The 17,038-nt window shown below is 43.4% G+C and overlaps 2 protein-coding genes across 4 annotated transcripts in view; both read right to left on the bottom strand.

Annotated features, from left to right (window-relative positions):
* The window catches only part of IFT57 (intraflagellar transport 57), a 54,225-nt gene extending 45,789 nt beyond the window's left edge, over window positions 1-8,436 (bottom strand). Inside the window, exons 1-8 of one of the 3 annotated variants that reach the window (XM_077296818.1) lie at window positions 8,306-8,436; window positions 5,304-5,526; window positions 4,112-4,274; window positions 3,907-4,025; window positions 3,548-3,638; window positions 3,383-3,454; window positions 567-689; window positions 407-478 (exon numbers count right to left, since the gene is read on the bottom strand). In XM_077296818.1, the coding sequence (XP_077152933.1) occupies window positions 407-478; window positions 567-689; window positions 3,383-3,454; window positions 3,548-3,638; window positions 3,907-4,025; window positions 4,112-4,274; window positions 5,304-5,458 (795 nt within the window). In that variant the 5' untranslated portion in view covers window positions 5,459-5,526; window positions 8,306-8,436. Of the gene's footprint in view, window positions 1-406; window positions 479-566; window positions 690-3,382; window positions 3,455-3,547; window positions 3,639-3,906; window positions 4,026-4,111; window positions 4,275-5,303; window positions 5,527-8,281 lie in introns of all 3 variants that reach the window. The other 2 variants (XM_077296821.1, XM_077296819.1) reach the window with 2 other exon arrangements.
* A 1,346-nt stretch (window positions 8,437-9,782) lies between these two features.
* The window catches only part of MYH15 (myosin heavy chain 15), a 68,659-nt gene continuing 61,403 nt past the window's right edge, over window positions 9,783-17,038 (bottom strand). The window contains exons 36-42 of the mRNA XM_077296809.1: window positions 16,516-16,719; window positions 16,166-16,291; window positions 15,780-15,950; window positions 15,596-15,700; window positions 12,461-12,556; window positions 11,307-11,438; window positions 9,783-10,810 (exon numbers count right to left, since the gene is read on the bottom strand). Coding sequence (XP_077152924.1) covers window positions 10,793-10,810; window positions 11,307-11,438; window positions 12,461-12,556; window positions 15,596-15,700; window positions 15,780-15,950; window positions 16,166-16,291; window positions 16,516-16,719 — 852 coding nt within the window. The 3' untranslated portion in view covers window positions 9,783-10,792. The remainder of the gene's footprint in view (window positions 10,811-11,306; window positions 11,439-12,460; window positions 12,557-15,595; window positions 15,701-15,779; window positions 15,951-16,165; window positions 16,292-16,515; window positions 16,720-17,038) is intronic.

Raw genomic sequence — 17,038 nt, 5'->3', positions numbered from 1 at the left:
GCTATCACCAGGAGGTTTAGGAAACTTCTGAATCTCTGAAGCAACATCATCCAGCCTCATTTCATGTGTAATACCCATACTGATAAAAAGTGTTCATGGTACACAAAGTTATGAAGGATCTATAGGTTAACACTGGTGAAGAGGAACAAGGACATTGGAACCCATGTGTCAGGGATTGGAATGGCTCTCATCTATTTAACAGAGAGATCTTCATACAGCATAATAATGTATTATTTTATAGTTAAAAAAAAACCTTCTGCAGGCTACGTAAGCCGACTGTATAAGAAAGGACTGTTACATTTCCGACAGCCCCTCTCTGAAAACTCCAAAGCCTCTGATCCCAGCTTTGAGCCATGCTGCCTTCCTATTAGTTTTGCCTAAAGATTCTCTGCCGAGCCAATCTCACCTTAGTCTCACTTAAGGATGTCTCCATGCCATCTTTGTGTTGATGCATTTGATCCACATGAGCTCTCCAGTCCTAAAATTAAAAAACTAAAATATTTCAGCCCTTCCAACAATTTACGCACAGATGATTAACAAACCAGTGTCCATCCCTAACGGCTCACCTTATTGTCAGTTCTGACCGTGACCTTTAGCTGAGGAAGGACCCGCTCCACTTCCAGGTACCACTCTGCTGCATCAGTATTGGATTCCAAAATCTCTCCCGGCTTAGAGGATTCACCGGTGATCTGAGAAAGAGAAGATGTAATTACTCTACAGTGCGGAGAAACGCATACTGTGCGGTGACATTGTATGTCGGTCAGTTTATGTGCAAAGTATGGCTATAGAAACAAGCAATGTGTAATACTGCTGGAAAATCGCTGTATTGCTGTATTTGAATTGATTCAGCATCTTGATTTTTTTCCAGCACTTACTGAATAGGTTAATTAATTTGAGATTTTCATTAATCAGAATTTTGCAAAAGTGGCAATAACAAATATATGTACCGTATTTTGCGGATTATAAGACGCACACCAAATTTTGAGGAGAATAATAGGAAAAAAAAACTTTATTTTAATAAGATGAGATCTCAGCACTCATCTCCCAAGATTCCACCGCATAGGAAACCATGTAACTGCGGGGGCTCTGGGCTTTCACAAAATGTCGGCAGAGTCCCCCGCAGAACCGAACACCCACAGCGGCGCGCTGCACATCCGAATACCCCCTCATCCCAGCCTGCAGAAACGCTCCACTCTTGCCTCCTCCAGCAGCGACCCTGGGACCCTGCCCCACCACGGCCGGGAAGATATAGCCACATTATAAGACGCACCCCCATTTTCCCCCCAAATTTGGGGGGAAAAAAGTGGATCTTATAATCCGAAAAATACGGTATATGTTTTAATTTCTGTATTGGGAGGTAATTCAAACTGTTTATTTGTTTGGACATAGTTTAAAACTTTTTTAATTACTTTATCAGGGTTTTTTTTCCGCCCCATTCACACGCAAGCAACATCCGCCATACATGACCTTGCGATTTTCCATTTCCAGAGCCATAACTTTTTATTTTTCCATCAATATGGCCGTATGAGGGCTTATTTTTTGCTGGACAAGTTGTACTTTTGAATGACACCATTAATTTTACCATATAGTGTGCTGGAAATGGGAAAAAAATTCCAAGAGCAAAAAAAGTGCAATATCACAATGGTTTTTTGGGTATTTTACTTACCATGTTCACTAAATGCTAAAACTGACCTGCCATTATGATTCTCCAGGTCATTAAGAGTTCGCAGATACCAAACATGTATAGATTCTTTTTTATTTAAGTGATGAAAAAATAATCTGAAGTTTCTAAGAAAAATAAATAAATTTGCTAATGTCGCCATTTTCCAAGACCTATAGCGTCTCCATTTTTTGGCATCTGGGGATGGTTGATGGCTTATGTTTTGCCCCTTCAGCTGACGTTTTTATTGATAATATTTTGGGATACATATAAAGTTTTGATTGCCTTTTATGGCATTATGCTGCAATGTTGCAGAGGCCCAAAAACCGTAATTCTGGCATTTCCATTTTTTCCATTTTTTTTTCTCATTACGCCATTTACCTATTGGATTAATTTACTTTATATTTTGCTAGGTCAAATATTTCTGAACGCAGTGATACCAAAAAGGTATTTTTTATTTTTTAAACGGTTTTATTTTCAAAAGGGGGGTGATTTGAACTTGTATTTTTTTTTTACTTTTTACTGACTGCAATAGTCCCCTTAAGAGACTTAAAGCCGCGACCATCCGATCGCTTGTGCTATACATAGCACTGCCCCAGCACTACTATGTGTAGCAAAAAAACACAATGAGGCAGCGTTCATACGAGATTCATAATGACAGACACGCAGGTCTTCTGCAGATCCCCGGCTGGCATGCCAACGCATCGGTGATTCGCGATCACATGACAGGTTAGGAAATGGGTGGGACTTGAGATGCGTTTCTGGACAGTGCATGTTAAATGCCGCTGTCATTGATTGACAGCAGCATTTAATTGGCTAACAGCCATGGGTGGCTCAGAGATCCACCCGCGGCTGTTAGAGGCACTTGATGGCTGATTAAATCAGCCATCAAGTGCGGGGAAAGATGCAGGCCCGGCGTCGGAGCCCGCATCAAAGGCGGAGACACGACCGATGATGTACCTACACATCAATGGTCGTAAAGGGGTAATATATGAAATATAATTAGTTACTAAAAGAGACATATCAGGATTACCAATGTGCTCTTACCGGGTCAAAGACTTTAGATTAAAAAAAAAAAAAAGTGTTAAAACCAGAATAGTCAGTTTTATTCATAAAAAGCAATAAGTTCACGTCCTATAATTTCCAATATTACAGGTAAATAAAACAATGATTTTTCAAAATAATGTTTAGGTATAATTACACTGTGACCAAACTTTAAGTGCTTTTTCTTTATCCCTGTGTTAGGGATCACGTATGGTCACCAAGAGCAGTCTTCACCCGTCTTCAGCCCCGTCCCAGAAACCAAATGACTCCAGTGGTGGCCGGCCAAATCATACAGCGGCTATTGTTTGACGTAGACGTCACTTTTGTAAATCTTCCCAATGCAAGTCTATGGGAATTCAGAATGACACTTTGTAGCCTTGTTCTGAGTCCCATAGAGTTGTATTGAGAAAAATGACTTCTGGAACACAGTGGAAAAAAAAAGCCGTTACTTTGTGAGGAAGCGACTAGACTAGGGCTCAAAACAGATGAAGAAGCTGACCGGTGAGTATGTATCTACATTCAGCAACACTGCCTAACAAAAGAATCAAAACCAAAGACTGGAGCGGCGCTTTAAAGGTTTCTCAGCACCGATGTGGGCAAGACATCAGTACAGCAGAAGCATATAGGCAGCTAACCACTGATGACATACTTCTCAGAATATAAAATAATAGTACTTACCACTTTGCTAGTTTGTGCCTTCAGGGCATTTAAATCTATGAACTGCTCCTCATCATTGTCCGAATCTTCTTCCTAAAAAAAAAATAATAAGAAAATATTAATTTGTTGCCATACCCATGACATGCCAAGCAAAAGTGTGAATAGCACTAAGAGGGCAGAACCTACCACAATTTCATCTTCAACCTTATTTATTGTTAACTCTGCATCGTCTTCTGCTACAACTTCTTCTTCCAGTTCGTCTGACGGGTAGGTTGGTCTGAAATGATCCAAAAGCAAAACATTTTCAAATTGCTGGTTTATACATTTGTTGTCTCCCAGTGTCTTAGTGTTCACAGCGTTGAGCTCATGGAGTGCACTCAGTGGCTCATGGCATCAACTTGGGCAGAGCTGCCGAGCTCAGTTATTGGCTGCAGCGCTGTCGATGTGATGTCAGCGCTGCACTGGGAGAAACGGGGGGAGACTGAACAGGACCAGGGGAGGGTGAGTATAGGTTAGTAAGCTGGGAGACACTAAGACAAACTTACCTCTTCCATGTAAAGTCTATATGCTTTAAGGCGTTTTCTGCTAGGAAGTCAAGAACATAGCAGACTTGTTCTCCACAGCCTGCCTTCAGCTTAGAGGGAGGAAAATCCGCGGTGCCACCCTTAGGAAATCAAAATATACCATCACCACTTCTGAATGCTGATTTACACCCAACAAATCCACATAAGAAAACACCATGAAACCTACAAATGAACGCAGCTCTGTAAGGATTTTGGAAATGACAGCATTTGGATCATCGTATTCTTGGGGTTGCTCAAAATAGCGTCCAGCTTTATTTATAAGCCAAGCGGCGAGAGTGCTAAACATGTAGAACTGCTCCCCGGGGTTGGTCGGCATTGCGAAATATAACCTATGAAGAGAACATTAGAAAACACATTATGCTGCAGCCACGCACAGACCACAGCCGACAATACAATATGGCAAGGAGGCCCGAAACTTTGTGAACGACAGTCCTGGTACCATTTTAAAAAGTGGGTATGCTTAGCAAACTTGTACATGTCCCTACAGTCACAACACAGCGTAACTATAGTATAACCAGCTCATGGTTGGGGTAGATAGCCATCTCTGCGCCTGAAGAAGCCACACAGTGGCGAAACAAATGGGCCTCCCTTGGTCTCCTCTCTCTCTTTTTCTCTCTTACCATGCAGGTTGTTTATATAGACTTTAATTAACAATGAAACAATCACATCTATGATTGTACAGGGTGGGCCATTTATATGGATACACCTAAATAAAATGGGAATGGGTGGTGATATCAACTTCCTGTTTGTGGCACAATAGTATATGGGAGGGGAAAAACTTTTCAAGATGGGTGGTGATCATGGGGGCCACTTTGAAGTTGGCATTTTGGATTCAACTTTATAAATGGCCCACCCAGGTGTATCCATACAAATGACCCACCCTGTAGATAGAGCGATTTAGCCATTGTCTTTTTTATAAATAAATACTTGCTTCGTCTTTGAGTTTATTTCTATTTTTTATCAGAAGATATCTATCTATACATCTATCTATACACACACAGGTGTATCGGCACGGGGGTCTTCTGCAGACCTGTCAGAGAATGAATGCGGGATTTAACTGGTTGAACAGCTGAGGGTGGTGCTCTGATCCACCCGCGGCAGAGAAAAGCATATGACAGTTGATTAAATCAGCTGTCGTGTGCGGGGAAAGATGCGGGCTCAGCGTCGGAGCCCGCATCACAATCAGGGACACGACATATAACAAATATTCGTCAATTGTCGTGAAGAGGTTAAAAAGCTTACAGGGGTGTAGAGTGACCAATCAGAAACTTCTTTAGGAGAGGGGTGAACTTTGGTGTTAGAAAGCGACACTCAAACATTAAAGTGAAGGCTGGCCAATATGTCTACTGCACACTTACCGGGATATCGGCCTCATATTGTGCTTCCTTAGTAAATCCTCTTCATAATCAAGCAGCTTCAATTTCTCCAGTAAATCCTCCATGAGGATGAAAACCTGGAAGGCGGCTCCAGGGCCGCGCTCCTCTTCCTCCACTCTCCTTCCATCTTCAGTCATTTCAATGAGAACTCCACAGACGGTTTACTTGAAATTATGGTATAAACCGCGAGTCCCTGGTCAATGCCCTGAAGATAAAAATACATAAAAGTGATAGTTCCCATAGTTTACTTATGGAAATTGCTGGCACAGGGGCTCCTTTGTGTGTCGGCCATGTCTAGCGATGAGGAAACTGTGTGGTGTCCCAGAGATCTGCTCTCAGCACCCGTATATACGGCACATATGGTAGGAGGCCGCTCGGTGGATGAGGCTCCCAGTGGCCCATAGTCACATAAATCGCCCTCCATGTTACTGTCAGCTGATTCTAGTCATGGCTGCCATAGGAGTCTGGATGTGGCAGGCCTTGGCAATGAACCGCCCTCCATGTTACTGTCAGCTGATTCTAGTCATGGCTGCCATAGGAGTCTGGATGTGGCAGGCCTTGGCAATGAACTGCCCTCCATGTTATTGTCAGCTGATTCTAGTCATGGCTGCCATAGGAGCCTGGATGTGGCAGGCCTTGGCATTGAACCGCCCTCCATGTTATTGTCAGCTGATTCTAGTCATGGCTGCCATAGGAGCCTGGATGTGGCAGGCCTTGGCAATGAACTGCCCTCCATGTTATTGTGAGCTGATTCTAGTCATGGCTGCCATAGGAGCCTGGATGTGGCAGGCCTTGGCAATGAACCGCCCTCCATGTTATTGTCAGCTGATTCTAGTCATGGCTGCCATAGGAGCCTGGATGTGGCAGGCCTTGGCATTGAACCGCCCTCCATGTTATTGTCAGCTGATTCTAGTCATGGCTGCCATAGGAGTCTGGATGTGGCAGTCCTTGGCAATGAACCGCCCTCCATGTTATTGTCAGCTGATTCTAGTCATGGCTGCCATAGGAGCCTGGATGTGGCAGGCCTTGGCATTGAACCACCCTCCATGTTATTGTCAGCTGATTCTAGTCATGGCTGCTATAGGAGCCTGGATGTGGCAGGCCTTGGCAATGAACCGCCCTCCATGTTATTGTCAGCTGATTCTAGTCATGGCTGCCATAGGAGCCTAGATGTGGCAGGACTTGGCATTGAACCTACCCTCCATGTTATTGTGAGCTGATTCTAGTCATGGCTGCCATAGGAGCCTGGATGTGGCAGGCCTTGGCATTGAACCGCCCTCCATGTTATTGTCAGCTGATTCTAGTCAAGGCTGCCATAGGAGCCTGGATGTGGCAGGCCTTGGCATTGAACCACCCTCCATGTTATTGTCAGCTGATTCTAGTCATGGCTGCCATAGGAGCCTGGATGTGGCAGGCCTTGGCATTGAACCGCCCTCCATGTTATTGTCAGCTCATTCTAGTCATGGCTGCCATAGGAGCCTGGATGTGGCAGGCCTTGGCATTGAACCTACCCTCCATGTTATTGTGAGCTGATTCTAGTCATGGCTGCCATAGGAGCCTGGATGTGGCAGGCCTTGGCATTGAACCTACCCTCCATGTTATTGTCAGCTGATTCTAGTCATGGCTGCCATAGGAGTCTGGATGTGACAGGCCTTGGCACTATTCACACTATTGAGGCGGTTTATGTGTTCCCATAGTTCCCACCAGCCCGGCCTGGAGCTTCCAATGGAGACCCAATCTAACCCTTCTCCCCACTGTGGCTCCCTGAAGCCTCGCTACCCCAGTAATTGTCCCTGCACACTGCTTCCAGCAGTCCAACCAGACAGGGAGGAGGATAAAATGGCGACCACTTCTGCAACCCGGCAGGGAGGTGAGGTGTTTGTGAGAGACACAATCAGATGTTCTGCCAGCATTGTGGCTACTGCTAAGCGGCTGAGAACAGAACAATCCGCACAGGCTTAATGGCCAATTGCCACAGTGTCATGGCAAGTACCAGTGAGACCCATAAACCCATGGGAGGCACCGCAGAACTTACTGACATGTACACATGATATTCTACAGGTCTGGAGCTGAGGAGGGGAAGACGGGGTAAGTCTGATTTGGGGTTGGAATGACTTTATGAGCGTGCTGTCTGGGACTTGCCAATATTAGAGCTGCGTCTGGCTGTACAATCATAGATGGGTCACATGTGAGATGAAATTACGTCTGACCTACACGGATGTTTAATTTGGGGCTACACAGGATCATGAAGGTCAGGATTGCATCTAATGATAGTTAGCGCCGGGGTCACACTGTGACCTGCGACACAAAACATCTGAACGTGTCTGCAAATCGACAGCTAAATCGCTGCTCGGAAATATCGACTGATGGCAATGGCTGCACTGCGGTCACATAGTGTCATCATGTGATCATACTGCAATCATCGGGTCACCACCACAGTCCCGTGTAACCCTAATTTAACCCCTTAGAGCATCTAATGTCCCTTAGCTTGCATGTGACATACGGTACATGGAATTTTCTAGGACATTAGATGCTAAATTGGATGGTGTCACTCAAAACTACACCCAGTCCAGCAACAAACAATCCCTCATATGGCTGATGAAGGAGAAATAGAAGGGTGATGGTTTTTGGAAGAACGGGAGAAGAAAAAAGTGCAGAAACAACATCAGCCGTGTCAGGGAGAGGGTAATGGGGACGGGCTGTGAGGGATCGCATCTGTGTCACATATCGCTGCAGTAACGGACTACGGCCCCACTACTAATGTGCCAGTGACTGATGGGGACACACCCGGAGGCTGCCACACTGACACGTTCCCTTTAAATGTTTCTGTACTACGGTAGAGACTGTGCACACCGGGATCCATCTCGCTACAAGCCCCTTTACTACAGGTGACACAGTGCGATCTATAGCAGCTATAGAGGAAGCGCCCAGTGAGAATCCCCGGCCACAGGAGAACATACACTAAGGGCAGAAGTGGGACCCACCGAGCTCGGTGACAGCCGGTAATGACACCGCAGCCTCCGCTTCTCTCTGCCAGCGCATCAGCTATCGTTACCTTCTTCTCTAGGCAACCGCGCGATGACGTCATGCAGCGCGACTCTCCCTGTGTCAGGTGACTCGGCATGCGCCGCCATGTTTGGTGCTGGCAGTGGAATACATATGGAGTGCGAGGTGCAGGGTGTAATGGATAGCAGTATAGCTCAGCTGTGCGGAGCGTACAAATAGAAGATGTCTTATGCTTTTATTAAAGGGAGGGTGTATATTAATTAGGCTGTTGTACTCGGATACTGACAGTGGACAATTCAGCTGATGTAATAAAAGTATTATCAAAAATGTGTTTGTAAGACCGTGCTATGCCACCAGGTGTTTATACAACCATACTATGTCGTCAGGTGTTTATACGATCGTACTATATCATCAGTTGTTTACAGGGGTGGATTAAGGGTAGCCAGGGCCCCGGGCTGGTCATGTGACGGGGTCATCATATACCTGAACCAGATTATTCCAGAAAAATAGTTGCTGTGTGAAAATATAAGGCCATGTTCACACTTTGCGGCGTCCTCTGCGGGTTCTCCCGCAGCGGATTTGATAAATCTGCAAGGCAAAACCGCTGCAGTTATCCCTGCAGAATTATCGCGGTTTGTTTTGCGGTTTCCGCTGCGGGATTACTCCTATACTATTGATGCTGCATATGCAGCAATATGCAGCATCAATAGTAATGTTAAAAATAATTAAAACATGGTTATATACTCACCCTCTGACGTCCCGATCTCCTCGGCGCTGCACGCGGCGGTCCGGTTCCAAAGATGCTGTGCGAGAATGTGACCGCGACGTCACCGCAGTCCCTGCTCGCACAGCAACTGAGACCGGACGGCCGCGTGCAGCGCTGAGAGGTGAGTATAGCATTATTTTTTATTTTAATTATTTTTTTTGACACAAATATGGTTGCCAGGGCCTGGAGGAGAGTCTCCTCTCCTCCACCCCGGGTACCATCCGCACATTATCCGCTTACTTCCCGCATCGTGGGCACAGCCCCATGCGGGAAGTAAGCGGATCAATGCATTCCTATGTGTGCAGAATCGCCGCGATTCTGCACAAAAGAAGTGACATGCTGCGGAATATAAACCGCTGCGTTTCTGCACGGTTTTTCCCGCAGCATGTGCACAGCGGATTGCGGTTTCCATAGGGTTTACATGTAACTGTAAACGCAATGGCAGCTGCAAAAAAGCTGCAGATCCGCGGTAAAACCGCTATGTGTGCACATAGCCATGCTAAAACTTGGTGAACATGTCCTAAACTATCCAGATTAGTTTAGATTCTATGGTATTATACAAACTTTCTTTAATGTCATATTATGACATGATCCCTAGTTCATCCTACATTACGACATTGCAGACCTCACTCGTGCACAAGTTCAACTTCTTACTTTTGGCTGAAAAACAGATTGTTGCGCATTCTTGGAAGACACAATTTGTTCTACAAGAAGTCAAGTTCAGCATTTTATTAAACATGACAAATTTGTTCAGACCTTGACATTATGGATCGAATAGGCTTTCTCATGTTCACCCATCTTCCATGTTGCCCTGGCATGACATGACAACCGATAATTTTTTTTTTACTCAATATATCTACTTTTTTTTCCTTTTTTTTAGTGATGATTTTTGCACTTTTTTATTTTCTTTCTTTTTTCCCCACCCCCTTTTTCCCACATTACAACTTGTAATATCTGACTACCCTGTGCACTGCCTTTTAAGTGACCTTTAAAGCCATGTAGGAGGTGGACAGAATATATCATTGTCTGTTATTCTTACAGTGTTTAGGAGAGGTCTCCTAAGAATATTTCCTATTATGTCCACTATGGTGATCTCTAGGCACTAGAAGTCATCTGTGGCATCATCTCTGGGCAAAAATGAATTGATATTGAGCCACATTTTGTAGACTTCTTTAGTATATGAAAACAAATAAGATGATCAGATATGTAATACTTTTTCTCCTAAAACGGCTGCAGTATTCATCTCTGAGGTCAGTCAGTGAGCTGTGATTGGCATTTATTAGCGTTTTTACTCTGTTCTGATGTTTTATTGCCCAGGAGTTTACGTTTTTTGTTGCCTTTCATTTTGCACCTACTGTTTATTGTGATTGTTTATGTTTTCGGAACTTTTTATTTGGTCTCATTCCTATTTACTAATGTGATTTTTATTTTTTTTTAGATTTTAATATTGAATAAAAATGATATTTTTTTAATGTCATTGACCTTTTTTTGCTCTTACAATAAACAATAATCATTATGATTATGAGGAAAGGACCAAATCTTACAGATTTCTGCATGTTATAAAGCAAGAAAAAATGACAATAAAAGATACATTTATGTGCTAAGATTTATTTTATGTAGTCGCATGCTTATGTCGCTTTTCAGCATCAGGATAAATTGCTTCAATGTTTCGGAAAGTGCAGCCTCACACGTCTTCTGTTCATTCCTCTTCACGCACCTAGAGATAAAATACGCAATGTGTATATAAAACTGGATATAAGAGTTTTCATTGATTGTCGCAATATAAGTACAATTGTGTTCAAATATGTTATTAGGTTCAACAATTAATTGATTAGAAATAAATAGGTACATGAATTTCAAGAGAGTAAAATATTACTTTAATAAAAATAGAAATGATGTCAAACAACTTAAAGTAGCATATATAATTTAATACTAGTTGTCGCCTGACCATTGGAAATGAGAAACCTATAATGTGAAACACGACTAATTGATAACATTTTAATATAAATTAGCATATTCGTGAATATGCTAATATATATTTAAATATTATCAATTAGTCGTGTTTTCACATTACAGGTTTCTCAACTTAAATGAAATATTAACAGGATATGCAATGGTGTATATAGTCTTCATGCATGTAGTTCGGTCACCAGAAATCATGTACATGCATGGTTATACCAATAAGCCACAGTGACCAGTGGATGACATCTCACCTTCCCACCATCTCTTGATTTGCTCCTCAGTTTATTAACTTGTGATTCGGCTATATCAGCCCGCTCTTGGGCGTCATCCAGTTCATGCTGCAGTTTCTTGTATTTGGTCAGGTACTGATTGGCTTGTTGTTCCTTTGAAAGACAGTGAATTATTCTACCATTCCAAAATAGTAATAAGCATAGTTTAACATAAGGGGCTTTAGTCTTTAGAGGAAATATATGAACAAACATTAGTGATGAGCGAATATACTCGTTACTCGAGATTTCCCGAGCACGCTCGGGTGTCCTCCGAGTATTTTTTAGTGCTCGGAGATTTAGTTTTCATCGCCGCAGCTGAATGATTTACATCTGTTAGCCAGCATAAGTACATGTGGGGGTTGCCTGGTTGCTAGGGAATCCCCACATGTAATCAAGCAGGCTAGTAGCTGTAAATCATTCAGCTGCTGCAAGGAAAACTAAATCTCCGAGCACCTACAAATACTCAGAGGACACCCGAGCGTGCTCGAGAAATCTCGAGTAACGAGTATATTCGCTGATCACTAATAAAAATATGTTTACATGTGACAGGTTTCCATGCATCTGAATTGGGTTGTTTGTACAAATTGTGCATTGTACATACAGTATATTTTTACATACCCCATTCAAGGGGGCAGCACAGGGGCTCAGTGGTTAGCACTGTCGCTTTGCCGCTCTGCTGTCCTATGTTCACCAAGAGGAAGCATCTACAGGAAGTTTGTATGGGTTTACTTTGGATACTCTGGTTATGTCCCATACTCCAAACACATACTGATAAGGGGTTCAGATTGTGAGCCTCTTAGTATTGTCTGCAAAGTGCAGCGGAATATGTAGGCACTATATAAATAAATAATAATAATGTTTGTACAGTTACAGAGATTTTGGCAACCAATATGCTACATGTGTACATATCTTTTCAGAAACCCTTACTTCTGGACTGGAGCCACATGGAGATTTTTGTACATCTTTCTAATTGCATCACGCTTGGACAGATACAATACAAAAAGTCTCCAGCTAGTCCCAGCTCTACAGCACTGTTACACTCAGCAATTATCACACTTTTGGACTCCAGTTCAATATCCTACATTATTTGATGGCTTTTTTATTGCTTTTACATTAACCGTACAAGGTTTACTTACAGCCTCTTCAGCTTGATGCTTGTAACTCTTGACTTTTAGCTGTAATTTATCAGTCAAGTCTTGCATACGAATTAGATTTTTCTTGTCTTCCTCTGCCTTCGGGGGGAAGAAAAGGTACAACAATACGGAAATATTTCATGTTTTGGCAAGCATAAATATACTAATCTAGACAATACATAATGCGTGCTCACACCACCTACTTCTGCTCTCAATTTATTTTTACCTTCAGAACAGACCCTAGCATGAAGGCTCCATACATATTAGATTAAGTATGTTGCTGTTTGAACAATCATTCAACGATCATAATGCTAAATCAGCCATACAAATTTTAGTCTATATTGCCCGTTACAGCTGTTCAGCCTGGCCATACATATTTAGTGACAATGGACAATAAAAGAACGATCCTTCAAGGAATATTCTTTCAAAAAATGATCGTTCATGGACAGGCAATCTATCTTCTAATGAGCTATGTGTCAGCCGACTTCATTTCAATCGATGATGGTCTGTGATCAGTTGGGTAATACAATCATGTGTTTTCTCTGATAAGTTATCATTTTGGTTGAAACTGGTCATTTGCATCAACTGTAATCTAAAGTGTATGGGGGCCATAACACCCCCTGTAAACTAGATTATCCACAGCAGTCTATAGTCTAAGACAGTGATGGCGAACCTATGACACGCGTGTCAGTGCTGACACGCGTAGTCATTTTCAGTGACACGCCGGCCGCCGGCCGCGGCCCCATAGAAATTGCTTCTTTCCCAGGGTCTGAAGGAGAGGAAACTCTCCTTCAGGCCCTGGGAACCATATTAATATGTAAAATAAAGAATTAAAATAAAAAATATTGCTATACTCACCTCTCCGACGCAGCCTGGACGTCCGCGAGGGAACCGGCAGCGTTGTTTGCTTAAAAATCGCGGTTTTCCTTCCTTACTTGAAGTCCCGGCTTGTGATTGGTTGAGTGCCGCCCATGTGACCGAGACGCGACCAATCACAGCAAGCCGTGACGTAATTTTAGGTCCTTCAGGATTTTAAAATTACGTTCCGGCGTTGTGATTGGTTGCGTCGCCCATGTGACCGCACGCAACCAATCACAACGCTGGAACGTAATTTTAAAATCCTGAAGGACCTAAAATTACGTCACGGCTTGCTGTGATTGGTCGCGTCTCGGTCACATGGGCGGCACGCAACCAATCACAAGCCGGGACTTCAAGTAAGGAAGGAAAACCGCGATTTTTAAGCAAACAACGCTGCCGGTTCCCTCGCGGACGTCCAGGCTGCGTCGGAGAGGTGAGTATAGCAATATTTTTTATTTTAATTCTTTATTTTACACACATTAATGTTGTTTCGATACCGATACTCGATACCACAAAAGTATCGGATCTCGGTATCGGAATTCCGATACAGCAAATATCGGCCGATACCCGATACTTGCGGTATCGGAATACTAAACAATGGCATCCGATCCGATTTTTTATCGGATCGGATGCCATGCAGGAGGTCTGTGGGTCCAAACAACAGAGCTCCGGTGCAGAGCGTCTAGGCCTGGGACTTCCGGTAGGCCAGGCGCAGCTCCCGGAAGTCCCAGGCCTCTGCGTCGGATCTGTGTTGTTTGGGCGACATTGCGCTGCTCCCTGCTCCCTGCTGCGCCGGCCAGAAGTCCCAGGCTGCACCGACCAGAAGTCCCAGGCTGCACTTCTGAGGCCTGAGGAGATAGCTGTCTGGAGGCCCTGTGATAGCTGTCTGGACTCAGGCCCTGTGATAGCTGTCTGGACTCAGGCCCTGTGATTGCTGTCTGGACTCAGGCCCTGTGATAGCTGTCTGGACTCAGGCCCTGTGATAGCTGTCTGGACTCAGGCCCTGTGATTGCTGTCTGGACTCAGGCCCTGTGATAGCTGTCTGGAGGCCCTGTGATAGCTGTCTGGACTCAGGCCCTGTGATAGCTGTCTGGACTCAGGCCCTGTGATTGCTGTCTGGACTCAGGCCCTGTGATAGCTGTCTGGACTCAGGCCCTGTGATAGCTGTCTGGACTCAGGCCCTGTGATAGCTGTCTGGACTCAGGCCCTGTGATAGCTGTCTGGACTCAGGCCCTGTGATTGCTGTCTGGACTCAGGCCCTGTGATTGCTGTCTGGACTCAGGCCCTGTGATAGCTGTCTGGACTCAGGCCCTGTGATAGCTGTCTGGACTCAGGCCCTGTGATAGCTGTCTGGACTCAGGCCCTGTGATAGCTGTCTGGACTCAGGCCCTGTGATAGCTGTCTGGACTCAGGCCCTGTGATTGCTGTCTGGACTCAGGCCCTGTGATAGCTGTCTGGACTCAGGCCCTGTGATAGCTGTCTGGACTCAGGCCCTGTGATTGCTGTCTGGACTCAGGCCCTGTGATTGCTGTCTGGACTCAGGCCCTGTGATTGCTGTCTGGACTCAGGCCCTGTGATTGCTGTCTGGAGGCCCTGTGACTACTACAGCAACCATCATCCAGTGAACTGTGGGGTGTCATTGGCCATTACTGAGATAAGTGAGAGGGAGGCATCAGTGATGGCGAACCTGTGGCAGTCCAGCTGTTGCAAAACTACAATTCCCGTCATGGCTGGCCATTCAAAGCAAAGGCTTTGGCTGTAAAGACATGATGGGAATTGTAGTTTTGCAACAGCTGGAGTGCCACAGGTTCGCCATCACTGGAAGAATTCCCCCTCCCCCTCACTTATCTTAGTTCACGGCACCCCACACAAGTTAAATAATAGCAAGACCAACAAAAGAAACCAACTGACAGATGAACAAAGAAGTCACTAAGCAGGTAAGTTAATTCTAATTATACATATTTGTTATTTAAACTATACATGTCGCAAAATTATGTTTTTTTATCAAGGTGACACACCACCCAAGTTATGCTCGGTTTTTTGGCGAATTTTGACACACCGAGCTCAAAAGGTTGCCCATCACTGGTCTAAGACAAGCTTTATATTGAAATATAATAAGGCCCATTAAAACCAAAGCGCACTATTAGCTTTGTCAATACGTGCATAACCCCAAAAACTATTTACCCTTTTATATTTAAAAAACACACTTTATTTTTTTTTTGCAATAAAGCTAAAATGTACCTATCTTTAATTTCTCTCAATTTATGCAATTTACAATACCTGATATGTTAGCTCCTTGATGCGGCGCTCAAACTTGCGGAATCCTTTCAGTGACTCGGAATTGTGGCGCTGTTCTGTTTCCAGTTCATTTTCCAATTCACGTATCTAAGACAGAAGGTATTTTAAGGTTCAGAACTTTCCTAAAATATAATACTTAAATGTGTAAATGCAAATCTGTCTATACCCGTGACTCAAGTTTTTGAATTTGCTTCTTGCCCCCTTTGAGTGCAATCTGTTCTGCTTCATCCAGTCTCTTCTGTAAATCCTTAATAGTCTGCTCCATGTTTTTCTTCATCCTCTCCAAGTGAGAACTGGTATCTTGTTCTTTCTTGAGCTCTTCTGCCATCATGGCAGCCTAAATATACATAAAACACAATACAGACTACAGTCAGAAATCAATCCATAACTCAAGAATTCACGATAGACTATGTTTTGTAATTCCAAAACAGAACAATGACATTGGCAAGTTCTTTTACTTTCTATTCACCCCTATAATTCACTGCAAAATGTGGATACATATATATATATATATATATATATATATGTACATATTTGTAAGGGTAGACTCACGTCAGTTATAGCCTTCTTAGCTTTATCTTCTGCATTTCTGCATTCTTGAATGGACTCCTCAACTTCGTTCTGCATATGAGTTAAATCAGTTTCCAGCTTTTTCTTCTGATTAATGAGGCTGGTATTCTGTAAATACATACTTATTAGAATATGGAATACAATCCAATCTTCAGTGCTTTATAGGCTTCACACACATGTAACATGGCTACTAATGTTTAAAAATGCTATTTAAATTAGGTAAAAATTCTAAATTATTGTTATCTCCTCTGGAATTTCTTAGAATATATAATATAATAATTTTCAGTAGAACATAACATCAAATAATTTGTTGAAGAACATGAATTGGTGACCTGTGAATGAAGCAAGTTGACCCTTTCGGTAGCTTCTAGAAGTTCCTGCTCTGCCAGTTTTCTGGCACGTTCAGTTTGGTCCAGAGCTGCCCTCAGTTCATCAAGCTCAGCTTGCAGCAGAAAGCTCCTTCTCTCACTGACTGCGGCCTGTTCCTTAAGGTCCTCAGTAAGATGTATCGAATCATCTAGCTGGACTTGATAATCCTAAAGACATCACATGACTGATTACTAAGCCTATTAAATAGACTTAGACAAGAATCAAAAATTCAATCAATAGGCAAAAATGTTAGAATTAATATAAGAAATGAAACCATGAACCGTAGACAAGTTTTAGCTCCTTAGTGATTTTGTAAACACTAAAAACACAATTGATGGAATGTACCAGTTGCTTTTGTGCCATTCTTTGCTAACTAGCTAGCAGTGGATGGCGCTCTGCTGCTTGTGGCACTTTTGGATCAGTCAGCTGCCCGTAGTCATATAGTATAGGTATAGAATACTGTTGACTTGTGAATGGCTTGTGGAA

The sequence above is a fragment of the Ranitomeya variabilis genome, chromosome 3 (genome assembly GCF_051348905.1).
Source record: "Ranitomeya variabilis isolate aRanVar5 chromosome 3, aRanVar5.hap1, whole genome shotgun sequence".
NCBI classification, from domain to species: domain Eukaryota; kingdom Metazoa; phylum Chordata; class Amphibia; order Anura; family Dendrobatidae; genus Ranitomeya; species Ranitomeya variabilis.
This window is presented reverse-complemented; position numbering and strand designations above follow the sequence as displayed.